The sequence below is a fragment of the Rhincodon typus genome, chromosome 4 (assembly GCF_021869965.1).
Source record: "Rhincodon typus isolate 14 chromosome 4, sRhiTyp1.1, whole genome shotgun sequence".
Classification (NCBI taxonomy): Eukaryota; Metazoa; Chordata; class Chondrichthyes; order Orectolobiformes; family Rhincodontidae; genus Rhincodon; species Rhincodon typus.
Window position 1 is genome coordinate 37,177,871 of NC_063335.1, and position 13,039 is coordinate 37,190,909.

A 13,039-nucleotide genomic window follows, 5' to 3' on the forward strand; every position below is an offset into this window, starting at 1 on the left:
GAAACGTCAGCCTTCCTGCTCCTCTGATGCTGCTTGGCCTGCTGTGTTCATCCAGCTCTACACCTTGTTATCTCAGATTCTCCAGCATCTGCATTTCCTACTATCTCTGAAACAATTTTAACCCCACTGCGAAGCCTCTTCTAAGGATGCCTACCCTGAAGAAGTTACCCTCCTACCTCCAGAAAAACCTCAGTGGATCTCTCTCCCTCTGCAACTCTCTCGTAATCTCTTCGGCCTTGAAACTGCTCAACCACGTCCTGAAGCAAACCAGGTACTACAGCCACATCACCTTTCTTAGTACCTGCCTACAGAACCAGAACATCCCCAATGGACTACAGTCCACATTCAGGCCTTCCCAATTTGGCCCCAACCGTGACAATGTCTACATTCAGAACATTGAGATCCTTCAGAAGCATTTCTCCCTGCGACTCCTGAAACACACACTCGCAGCAATGCGCCGGCATCTCCGGGCACTACAATCAAGCCTACCCCAGCTCAGAGCCTCCCTCTCCCAGACCTGAAAAGGACCTCTCCTGTTTTTTATTCTTCATAGGATCCACAACCTGAACTCACAATTCTACTCAACTTTATTGGACACTAAAAACCGTAAGTACAGTAAACTTACTGGTGCCTACCACCCAAAACAGGCTTCCTCCACCTCCCAAATCCCCAACCCTACCCAGGACCTTCCCCACAATGTGCCCGCCCCCATTGGCCATGTGGCCACTGTCGGAACACCCACGGATGACGTCACATCCTCCGCTGTCAGGTACACCACTTCCGGCACTGCGAACGCCATCGACACCGCTGCTGATGCCACCGCCTCCATTTCCAAGGCCAACACCATAGACACTGAGGACGCACCTACCGTCACCGCTGTTGCCGCTGCCTACCCCGCTTTGCCCACCACTGGCGCCGACGCAACTCCGCCCACCACCGATGCCGATGCAACTCCACCCACCGCCAATGCCGATGCAACTCCGCCCACTGCTGATGCAACTCCGCCCACCGCCAACGCCAATGCAACTCCGCCCACCACTGCCGACACAACTCCGCCCACAGCCGACGCCGCACGGCCCACCACCGACACCGACGCCGACGTCGCTCCACCCACCACCTCCACAGCCAGCAGCTCCAGAGGAGACAGCAACACCCAGCCCTGCCAAGTCTTCACCATCCCCCCAGACCTCCCCCTTACTGAGGACAAACGGTCAGTCCTCAGTAAAGGGCTCACCTTTGTCCCCCTCCACCCACACATCAATGAATACCGGTCACGTTTGGACATTGAGCAGTTTTTCCGCCGCCTCCGCCTCTGCGCTTACTTCTTCAACCGTGACCCTAACCCTCCCTCTACTGACCCCTTCTCCCACCTCCAACACACCCCCTCCTCCTGGACACCACCCCAAGGCCTCCTACCCTCCCTCGACCTCTTCATCTCCAACTGCCGTTGTGACATCAATCGCCTCAACCTCTCCACCCCTCTCACCCACTCCAACCTCTCCCCCGCAGAACGTGCAGCCCTCCGCTCCAATCCCAACCTCACCATAAAACCCGCGGACAAGGGAGGCGCAGTTGTAGTACGGCACACAGACCTCTACATCGCCGAGGCCAGGCGCCAATTCTCCGACACCTCGTCCTACCGCCCCCTTGATCATGACCCCACCCCCGACCACCAAACCATTATCTCCCAAACCATCCACAACCTCATCACCTCAGGTGACCTCCCACCCACAGCTTCCAACCTCAACGTTCCCCAACCCCGCACCGCCCGCTTCTATCGCCTTTCCAAAATCCACAAACCTGACTGCCCTGGTCGACCCATTGTCTCCGCCTGCTCCTGCCCCACCGAACTTATCTCCGCCTATCTCGACTCCATTTTCTCCCCCTTAGTCCAGGAACTCCCTGCCTATGTCCGTGACACCACCCACACCCTCCACCTCCTCCAGAATTTCCAATTCCCTGGTCCCCAGCACCTCATCTTTACCCCATTTCTGAAGAAGGGTCTAGGCACAAAACGTCAGCCTTCCTGCTCCTCTGATGCTGCTTGGCCTGATCAGTACATTGGTTAGGCCATTTTTAGAATACTGCGTTTAATTCTGGTCTTCCTGCTATAGTAAGGATATTGTTAAACTTGAAAGGGTTCAGAAAAGATATACAAGGATGTTGCTGGGGTTGGAGGGTTTGTCTTATAGGGAGAGGCTGAATAGGTTGGGGCTTTTTCCCCTGAAGCATCGGAGACTGCAGGGTGATCTTCTCGAGGTTTATAAAATCATGAGGGTAAATAGTCAAGGTCTCTTTCTGGGTAGGGAAGTCCAAAACTAGATGGTGTAGGTTTAAGATGAGAGTAGAAAGATTTAAAAGGGACCTGAGGGGCAACTTTTTCACACAGAGGGTGGTGTTTGTATGGAATGAGCTACCAAAGCAATTGGTGGAGGTGGGTACAATTACAACATTTAAAAGGCATCTGAATGGTCACATGGATAGGAAGGGCTTCCAGGGATATAATCCAAATGCTGGCATATGAGACTAGATCAGTTTAGGATATCTGGTCAGCACAGACAAGTTGAGCCAAAGGATCTGTTTCTGTGCTGTATAACTCTATGACCATCTGCCATGTATCCATGTTTATGTTATAGCTATTGGGGTTGGAGTTACTGAATATTGATTATTGATGATAAACAGATCTATCAGGACACATTTCTTCCAGATTAGGTTGGAGGAACTGTTTCTTTTGTGTACTACAAATTGGATAAAAATGCTTAACAAAAAAACGAGGAAGTGCAGGAAGAACAGTGTCTTGAATAAAAGTGACAGGTATATAGGACAGGGTCCCGATACAGTTGATAGAACAAAAAGTGAAAATGGGAACCAGTTTGGTCCTCATCGACAAATTGGCTTCAGGGTTATTAAGATCAGCAACAAAGAAATCCTAACAAAGGGGTACTGTACACAAAACTCTGTTTTTGTTTCTGCAGATGCTGTGTTTATCCAGCACTTCCTGTTTTTGTTGAAGAAATCCTGTACATGGAGATGCTAGTTGCAGCTGGAAGCAGTTATTACTTCACTGGCTTCATATATAGCAGCATTAGGAATGAACCCAAGATTATACTGGACCTTTACAGACCCTTCATAGGTTACAGCAATGAATATTGAATCCAGTTCTGGCCACTAGACCTTAGGAAGAATGTAAAGGACTTGAGATAGACCACGGAGATTAACCAGATAGGTTCCAGGTATGAGCAATTTGAGCAACGATACTAAATTGGAGGACCTGTGGTTGTTCTCCTTGAAGCAAAAGAGATTGAGAGATGATTTGATAGAGGTGTACAAGATTATGTCAGGTTTGGATAAGGTAGACAAAGAAAAAATGTTCTCAGTAGTTAATGTTACAAGGACTGAGGAAATACATTTAAGATCTTAGACAAGAGATACAAGTAGGATATGAGGAAGAACTTTTCTATGCAGTGGGCTGCGTAAGAGGGTGGTGAATATAGCATTGAAGACAGTTTCAAACGAAAAATTGGATCAGCACTTGAGGGAAATAAACTTGGAGGGCTAAAGGGATAGTGCAGGGGATTGGGACTGTCTAGATTGCTCTGTGAGAAAACTATAGGCCTCCTTCTGTATCGTAATGACTATGACTTTATGATTGTTTCACCACTTACAGCTTGGGGGATTTGTAGGAGATGCTATGCAGTGTTAAACAGCCATGGTCAAACAGTTTGTGTGGTAGCTTTCCTTTAGATATCCAGCTGTCTGTCTCTGGGTCATAACAATCTATTGCATCACTGTCTTCAATGGTGTTGTCTGAGGTGACAAACCGTCCACCAGTTACATAGATCTTGTTGTTTATAACTGTAGCTCCGTGATGCATCTTCCTCTCTTTCATATCAGCACATTTTACGAATTGGCTTGATTTTGTATCAAAGGCAATCACTCTTCTTGTGTAGCCTGAGAGAATAAAAGTCACATGTAAAACATAAACAAAGCAATAATGTTTTGACCTGTTAATGTTATTGATTAAGGTATTGGGAAAGAAAAACTTGCTTTTCTATTTGCCTATCAAGGCCTCAGGACATCCAAAAGTGTCTTACAACTAGTGAAGTACTTTTTAATGTGCACTCTCTGTTGAAATGTAGGTAAAACAGCTTCCAAAAACGACGATGACCAGATATTCTGTTTTGGTGATGTGGATTGGGGGTTAGGTATTGGCCAGGAAGCCATGAAGAATTCCCCAACTTTTTTTTGGGATCTTTTACCTCCACCCACATACAAAATTGGTGGATGGTTTGAGCTGCTCCATCATGAACCTTGTTCATTAGGGCATCACCCCATGGGTTTTGGGAAGTTGCTTACCATAAATATGAATTGAATATGCTGCAGAAAGTTAAGGTTGTCACCTGTGTGAAGATTCTTTTCATGAGATTTATGACTGTCAACTTCTCCCACTCAGAAAGAGAACAATCAATCTTACTGTGTAGCATTCCTAAAGGTAGCAAATTGTTCTTTGAGATTTCTTAAATTTTATTTCTTCCCCCTGCTTTTCCTAGGTCTTTACTCTTTTTGTCAAAATATAATCTTTCTTTCACACCATGGCTTTAATTTGACTCTAAATCACTCGACTAATTTTTATTTTGTCCCTCCCTCAGTTTATTTATCAAAGCTTAAATCTCTTTTCTTAAGAAGATAAACTGTTGGTCCCATTGTTGACTGAGGTGATGCCTTATTGTTCCTCACTACATTGTTATCACCTGTGTAGTACTTTGTTCCAGCAAATTCTGGGCTAAAACATTATCTTTGAACCAATCTACCATTATTATTCCAGCTGTTTCATCTTACCTCCAATAATAATAATTCTGTCACCAATCACAGCTGCAGGTGCACAGATATTTTTAACCATCCTTGTCTCCATTCTGAACCACATATTCCTTGATATGTTGTAAACCTAAATAATAATTCAAAATTAAAACACTTCAAAAGTAATGCAGAAAATACAACTCCACCAAACATTCCTGGTGTTTGACTTTAACATTTCTGAACATATTTGCCAGACTAAACTGTGTAGGACTTTCTCATTAAGAAAAGGAATGCTGAGCGGTAACCAGATAAAGAAATTTACAATTATGAGATGTATTGTTAGAGCAGTCATTGTGGGCTAAAGACCCCGTCAGGAACCATACATACAAGACCTGTCTTTGGAGCTCCCTGCCTATAGGCAGCCTTTAGGAATTACTTGCAGAATTATTGTGAAATGCCATTTTTCCCCTTACCACAAGTAGGATGTGGAAATAAGCCATGAGCCTGCTTTAGCTGGAATAGGAATTGAACCCCACATGCTGTGAATCCAATCCAACTGAGCTAAGCAGCCTGCCAAGTGTGCGGGAGCTGTTAATAATGGGGAATTCAGAAGGAACAATGTTAACTTAAGTGACTGTGGAAACAGTGACTGCCAATAACAGCTACATTTAAGAGAAAGCTGTATACACAATAATGAACAAAGATATGCTGATGGTTTGAGATGATATAGCATAAGAAGTCTTGTGTGAAGAATAAATTTGGGCATAGTCAGTCAGGGAGAATGCCTTGTTTGCACATTGTAAATTCTACGCAATTCCAAGCAGAAATAAAGAATTTACAGTAAATCTTTCTAAAGCACTGGTTAGGCCACAGCTGGAGTATTGTGTCCAATTCTAGTAGTAACTTTCTAAGGACAACGTTAAGGTCTTAAGGAAAGTTCACAGGAGATTTGCAAGAATGCTTCCAGGGATGAGAAACATTCAACACATGGAAATGCTGGAGTGGAGAAAGTTAAGGGGAGATTTAATAGAGGTGTTCAAAATGCAGAAGGCTTTTGATCATATAAATGAGTAGAAACTTACCAGCAGCAGGAAGGACACAGATTTACTGTAAAGGGAAGAAAGATACAGAAAACACTTTTTTCTCTGATAACTCCTAAATGGAGATTTAAGCAGATAACTTCCAAAAGGGAATTGATAAATATATGAAAAGGGAAAAAAAAGAGTGCTGGGATGTGGGGTAAAAGCAGCAGGGAACAGAAACAATTGGATAGCTTTTTCAAAGTGGCATCCTGTGCTGGATGGAGATAGTAGGAACTGCAGATGCTGGAGAATCCGAGACAACAAGGTGCAGGGCTGGATGAACACAGCAGGCCAAGCAGCATCATAGGAGCAGAGAGCCTGTGCTGGATGGCTTCATTTGTGCTGAATTCCAGGAAGTGCGTTTTAGGAAAGGTGCTGTTTCACATGGCTAGGTCTTGCTACCAGACCTAGCCAGTGTACAGATATTTTCTAATCAACCTGTTCAGAAATGTTATTACACACCCCTGGAGCAGACTTGAACTGAAGCCTTCCAATTCTGGGGTAGGGACACTACCACTGTTCCCAAAAGCCCTCTAGTGGGCATTTATTCTGGTGGGAATCATAGCTTTGGAACGCTTGTGTACAATGGTTCTTAAAAGGTCGTGTTTCTGTCAGGCACACTTGCGTGCAAACTTAAAGAGGGGATGGGTTGAGAGGAGAATGTAATTTTGTTGCTGTGATATCCTGCAATCTGTGCCACTTAATTTTAGGTTGAATACAGGATTTGCAGAGTATTTTTACATAACTGTCAGTTAATCACAATCTCAGAAAAAGAAGTCCTTGCTGTTCTTCACAATGAATGATTCATCAGGTATCATATTTACCTCAATCATTTACAAGTCCTTTCTTTATTGTGTGCCATAGTGTTGATTGCCTTGTGTTTTGATTTTGATGTTAATGTTAAATTTAATCTAATGGATCAATAACTTACAATTGATTAAATGGTGCGTGTTATCATGTAGAGACTAATTTTCATAGTCCAATATTAACGTTAATAAATTTTCCTTTCTTATTCTAGATTCGAACTCCTAAACCTGAATCTCAGTGCTTAATCCAAGGTCAATCAGCCTGATTCAATAGACCCTGTCTCAATTATAGCTCTTTTTCTCAAATCTCTTTGCTGGCAGTGCTTCATTAATCCCTAATACACGCTTATGTTTGTAACATGAATCTGTGATTAATTGAGCAATTTCAGCCTCATAAGACCTGACCCTCGCTGAACCTTGTGATATTTATACTTGTTGAAGTCTGATTTGCAATGTAGTTGATGGGTGAGCTTACATTTAGTCTGAATTTTCTATGCATTAATCAAAACTATAATTAAAAAATTTGTTTTAAGCAAAGAGAAGTTGAGAGTTGAACCATCTTGCAAAATAAATACTATGGTAACTAACTGGGTGAATACATTTCCTTCTGACCATTTCCATTTATGACAAACAATTCGATCCTGTGACATCAGATTTGTAATATACCATTGTACACTAAAGAGTGAGCTAGTTATCTTAGATGGGGTAGCATGTGGTTCATAATGATATCAACTGCACAGATTTGGTTCCTGTTCCAGCTGAGGCAGACTTGGCATCTGCCTTTTCACCAAGGCCTGGGATGAGATGGATGGGAGTACATCATGGCCCAGTAATGTGGACATGGGGCTCTAGGGACCCAGCCATGCTCAAGTTGTGGGTGGGACACAGTGCTTGGGCAAGGGGCCCAGACCAGAGCAGGACCAGCACAAGTGACTCTTTTCCTTCCTCTCTGCTCCTCACCCTACCACTGAAAGCAAAAGACAATGGACAAATACCACTACCAAGAAAGCAAGAAGCATCTTCAGACATTGTACCAAAGCCATGCCTTTAGGCAGGGCACAGCTGGAATGGAATAGGAAGTTAGAACATTAAGACAGTTCCTGAGGCAAGGGAAGCTCTTCACATAGAATGGGCTTCACCTAAACTGAATTGATACCAATGGCTTTGATGCGAAGAGGTGCAGGAAAGAATTAAGAAGATGTAGCCATTAGGCTGGACAGAACTAAATATTGGATTAGGCTTAACAATGGTGAAAGGACAAAACAGTTTAACATAACAAAGTCAGGGAGAGGGGATATGCAGTGGTATATTCTGCATGCATCCTAAAATATTGCACAACAAGTGAAATTTGGAGTGTAATCACTGTTGGATTGTAGGAAATGCACTAGCAACTTTATACACAGCAAGCTCCAACAATCCGCAATGTGGTAATGACCAAATGATTTTTTGGTGTGATTTCGGTTGAGGATGAACGTTGGTCAGGACAGTGAGACCGGCCCTCCTGCTCTTCATCAAATAGTGCTATTGGATCTTTGATTCAGTTTAAAACATTTGGTCATCCTTGTATAAAAGCAAATGTTCTTAAAGAAGATAGAGCAATGCAAGGAAAAGGATTATAAATAGGTCAGTGCCTTTTATAAAAGCAAAAAACCAGGGATGCTGGGAACCTGAAATAAAAACAGAAAATGCTGGGAAAACCTAATCAGGTCTGGCAGTGTTTGTCGGGAGTGAAACAACATTTGCAAATCAGGCCTATGAGCTTTCATCAAAACAGAGGAAAGTCACCAATGTATGTCATAAGTTTTGTACAAGTGAAAGGGCAGGGAGGAGGGAAAGCAGAGCAAAAGAGAAGGTTGTTGAAAAGAGGCACGTTGCTGAAGCTTTTAGTCTTACACTTACCTAATGCAAGAATGCCAACTTTAAAATGATCATAAATACACTCCAGGACAAAAATGCTGATTGGCTGACAACTTGAATGAGGTATCATTGTCAAGAAAACAAGGGGAAGCTATAAGCTTCACAAGCTTCTGTCTAATTCAAAAAAAGACAGACTTGAACATGTTTGTTTTGTTTTCAGAAAATGAGTCCCGAGGTACAAACTTATATTACTCCTAGCACACATAAATAAGCCATTTTACAAACAAAAGAGAAGATTCGTGAGGAGAGTTTACTGACAAAATGCTGGGGTTTTGAACCATTTGTTCTTTTGGTACTTAATCTCTCTGCCCTCCATCCTACTACAAACCCTCCCTTTTGGCCTTTTCCTCTCCCTTCTTACCCTGTTGCTGAACTTGTTTAAAACTTAAGACAACTCTTAACCTTTTCCAGTTATAATGAAAGGCATCAACCTGAAACGTTTTTCTGAGTATTTTCAGGCTTTTCTGATTTTATTGCTATCTTTCACAGGAAAATATGCACAAGTTCGGAAACAAAAATTGGAAAGAACTTGGATGGAAAACTAATTCCAGTTGGGATAAGATTGAGAACTAAATTGGATAAGATTGAGAGCTAGCGGTGGCATGGTGGCTCAGTGGTTAGCACTGCTGCCTCACAGCTCCAGGGATGTGGGTTTAATTCTATCCTTGGGTGACTGTCTGTGTGGAGTTTGCACATTCTCCCCGTGTCTGCATGGGTTTCCTGTGGGTGCTCTGGTTTCCTCCCACAGTCCAAAGATGTCCAGACTATGTGGATTGGCCGTGCTAAATTGTCCATAGTGTTCAGGGATGTGTAGATTAGGTGGGTTATAGGGGGATAGGTCTGGGTGGGATGCTTTGAGGGTTGCTGTGGACTTGTTGGGCCAAAGGACCTGTTTCCATACTGTAGGGATTCTATGATCTTAATATTGTTGGCTATAAAATATTTAAGAGGAATAAAAGAAAATTATACTGCCAGGAATGTGCTTATTGTTTAAAGCATTGTTGCAAACATGGAAAGGGCAATTCTAATCAATGGCATCAATAAGTTAACAAATAATAAGGAAAGTATTACCACCTTGGGAATATGTTTTGAACTATCAGTTGGTGTGAAATTGAGGTTGAAATATATAGGTAACTTAAGGCAGTTAAGGTATGCTAATAACTGGGGAGGGAGTTAATTAACCTTGCCCCATGCTTGTGGAATGGTGTCCCTCATGTTATATGTTTATTATTAAGATTCTCTCTCTAATGGACAATAGCTAATTACAAATTGAGTGTAATTGAATTTTGATAAGAAGTGGTATTGAATTTATGTGTGAAGTTTGATTGGGCAATGGTTGCAATATTGTTCACAGTTCTGATTCATAAAATTATAGCAGGAATGAAAGATTAGAAGTCAGTTTAAGTTGCATTTTTCCCCAAAAGACAAGATTAAATAAATATATAATAGAGGTTTGCAAATGCATGGAAGTTTTGAGATTGTAAATAGTGAAAGATTGTTTCTGTTTATTGGTAAATCCCTAATAAAGTACATAAATTGAAAATAATTGGAGAAATGAGGAGAGTAGTTAGAAGTATAATTTTCACCTTGAATACTTTACAAGAGGCTCCAATCTGAACATAATTTATAAGGTTGAACAAAAGCAAACTATTGAAGATGTCAGGAATTGGAACTAAACAAAGTAGATAATCAGAACACTTGGCAAATCTGGCAGCATTTTTGGAGAGAAACAGAATTAATGATGTTCCATTCTAATTAATAGCTCTTGTAACAGAGATCCAGACAAAAACATTAGAATAGCAACAGCTACTGAAGACCTAACAGCTGCACTGTTATATTGGGTCTAATGTTGTCCCAGCTTGTCCTTGTATGAGGTCTGTGACTAGCTGAAAATTTTGTGCAGGAATGTTCTTCTTATCAATTTATTCTAACTCTCCAAGTATTACCAGCTTGTTCCATGTTAAGGATTGCCCAGTTTCTTGCAATTCATCCCCAATTTTTAACACGAAAGATCAGTGAACAGTGGGCCTGATGGCTGTACCTGTATCAGACGAACGGCATTCTGTACAATATCTTCTCCACCGAAAACATAGAGCCTTTGGTTCTTGGCAGCAATGGCTGGATGTAGCACAGCAACTGGCATGGGTGCCATGGACTCCCAGATGCCGAAAATACTATCATATCTGTGCAGTGTATTTAATATTTCTTGACTTGGCCCAACCCCTCCCAGGGAGAAAATATAATTCATGTGCGCTATGGCCTGATGAGAATAGCATGGAACCAACATATCTACTTCTGGCTTCCAATGGTTCATTTTCAAAGAGAAACTATAAACACATGCACTTATGGTGGTCTTCTTGTTATTAACAATCAATCCTCCAAGGATGTATATCTTACTGTGTAAACATACTGAAGAAGCTTTGTAGAGGTGAACAGGAAGCTTAGAAAGAGCCAACCACTGTTTTGTCCTGGAATCATAAAGCAATGCCTCCTTTGTTGTCTCTTGGTTACATTTCCTACCTCCGATAATAACCAGGAACTCTTGAGTGGCATACCTGCGGGGCACACACCACATGGGTATGATATCTGGGCTGTTTGCAGGGCTTAAGGAAAATATCAGCCGGCTGACTGATTCCAAGATGTGTGTACAAACAGGAGATGACTTAATAAAGGGATTATTGGCAATAAAGTGAAAGAGGTAAGTAGGGTGGACATACTGGAGTCGGACTTTCTTGAGGAGCTCATGCATGTGTTTTTGCCTGGTCTTTGGGTCATGGCTGATCCAGGTTGTGACAGTGTCAAAAACCTGCTCTTCTTCAGCACAGAGTTCATCATCCCCCAAATAGTCTGCGAGTTCAGTGCAGGAAAGTTCTTTCAAGTCCTCAGAGGATGCCACCTCCGGGAAATGTTGCAAAACAACCACCTTGGCCTTTTTTTCCAAACTTTTGCAGCTGAAGATTTGTGCCAGTCTCACCATGCCAAGGCAATTTGTAACTGTCAATTGATTTTGCAAGTATAATGAGCACGCCTCTAGTACTTTGGGGTACTGATAAATACCAGCAGCTTCCAACAGAGAGAAAACATTTGTTGCATTTATTGTAATCTCTCCTGTATATACATAATCCACAATCTGAGTAAGAATGTCTTCCTGGACCCCCAATAAATGGACATGGGTTAGGTAACTCTCTTTGAAGTTGTCGCAGAACATGGCTCTGAAATAGGGACTACTTGATGCCAGTACATTTCGGTGGCAAGGAACTTCCTTGCCTCCAGCGCAAAGAATGACATCAGTCAATATTGCCTCTTTCTGTAGGGCATTAAGCTGTTTTAATATTTGATGAGACAGGTCTGTTTCCTTGAAGTGGAAATAGTTATGGAGGATCATGTCTTGACTATCTTCATCCATGCTGGAAAAGAAAAGTTTTATAAACACTGAACTTCACAATGATTGTGTTTTCTTGAAGTAGCAATTTATAAAGTGGTTTCCCTTGCTTATTTGTGTGTAGTTAAAGAAAAATTGGAAACTTAAACACGTAAGTGATATGAACACTCTCTGAGAGATCCTACAATCAATACAAGTTAATGGATATGTGTTAACCATAACTTAGTAGTGGATTATAAAGAGCTTAAACTTTATCACAATTCTCAACAGTAACTCGCTTCATAACCAAATCTTTTGTTTAATTTATTCATGGTATGTGACCATCACTTGTAAGGCCAGTATTTTTTGCCCATCCTTGAGCTGTCTGCATGAATTGGTCCAGTCCATGGAGAAGTTCTGTCCTAATGAAGAGTCACTGAACTCAAAATGTTAACTCTGCTCTCCTCCTGCATATACTGCCAGACCTGCTGAGTTTCACCAGCAATTTCTGATTTTGTTCCAGTCCATGGGGGCTGGGGAGGGGAATGGTAGCTACATTCACAACACTGTTAGAAAGGCAGCTCCTGATTTGTGACCCAGTGACAGTGATGCAATTGCTGATGTATTTCCAAATCAAAGTGGTGTGTAACTTGGATGAGAAGTTTCAGCTGGTGGTTTTCCCATGTGAATCCACCTAAATCTATCTGAACATCAACATTTCCAAATTCTGTTTTTCTATTCTTATGACCAAGGTGCATGACCTGTCACTTCCCCATCTTATACTTCATTTACTGTCTTGCTGCTCACTCACTTAACCTGTTTGTTTGTTTGTAGTCTTTTTATGTTGTCCAGACAGGTTACATTCTCAATTAGTTTTACATGATCACCAAACTTGGAGACATCACTATCTGTCCTTTTGTCCAAATCATTAACATATAGATCAATGTAGTTTGTAAATAGCTGAAGCTCCTGCACTGATCTTTGCAACATTACACTAGTTATAGTTTAGCAACCTGAAAATGTCTGTTATCCCTGCCCTCTGCTTCCAGTCCATTAACCAATCCTTTATCCATAAG

At 42.0% G+C, this 13,039-nt stretch overlaps 1 protein-coding gene across 1 annotated transcript in view; it reads right to left on the reverse strand.

Moving 5' to 3' along the window:
* Positions 1 to 12,009, reverse strand: part of klhl38a (kelch-like family member 38a) — a 14,879-nt gene extending 2,870 nt beyond the window's left edge. The window contains exons 1-3 of the mRNA XM_020514376.2: positions 10,644 to 12,009; positions 4,840 to 4,945; positions 3,666 to 3,951 (exon numbers count right to left, since the gene is read on the reverse strand). Of these exons, the coding sequence (XP_020369965.2) occupies positions 3,666 to 3,951; positions 4,840 to 4,945; positions 10,644 to 12,008 (1,757 nt within the window). The 5' untranslated portion in view covers position 12,009. The remainder of the gene's footprint in view (positions 1 to 3,665; positions 3,952 to 4,839; positions 4,946 to 10,643) is intronic.
* Positions 12,010 to 13,039: the final 1,030 nt, after the last annotated feature.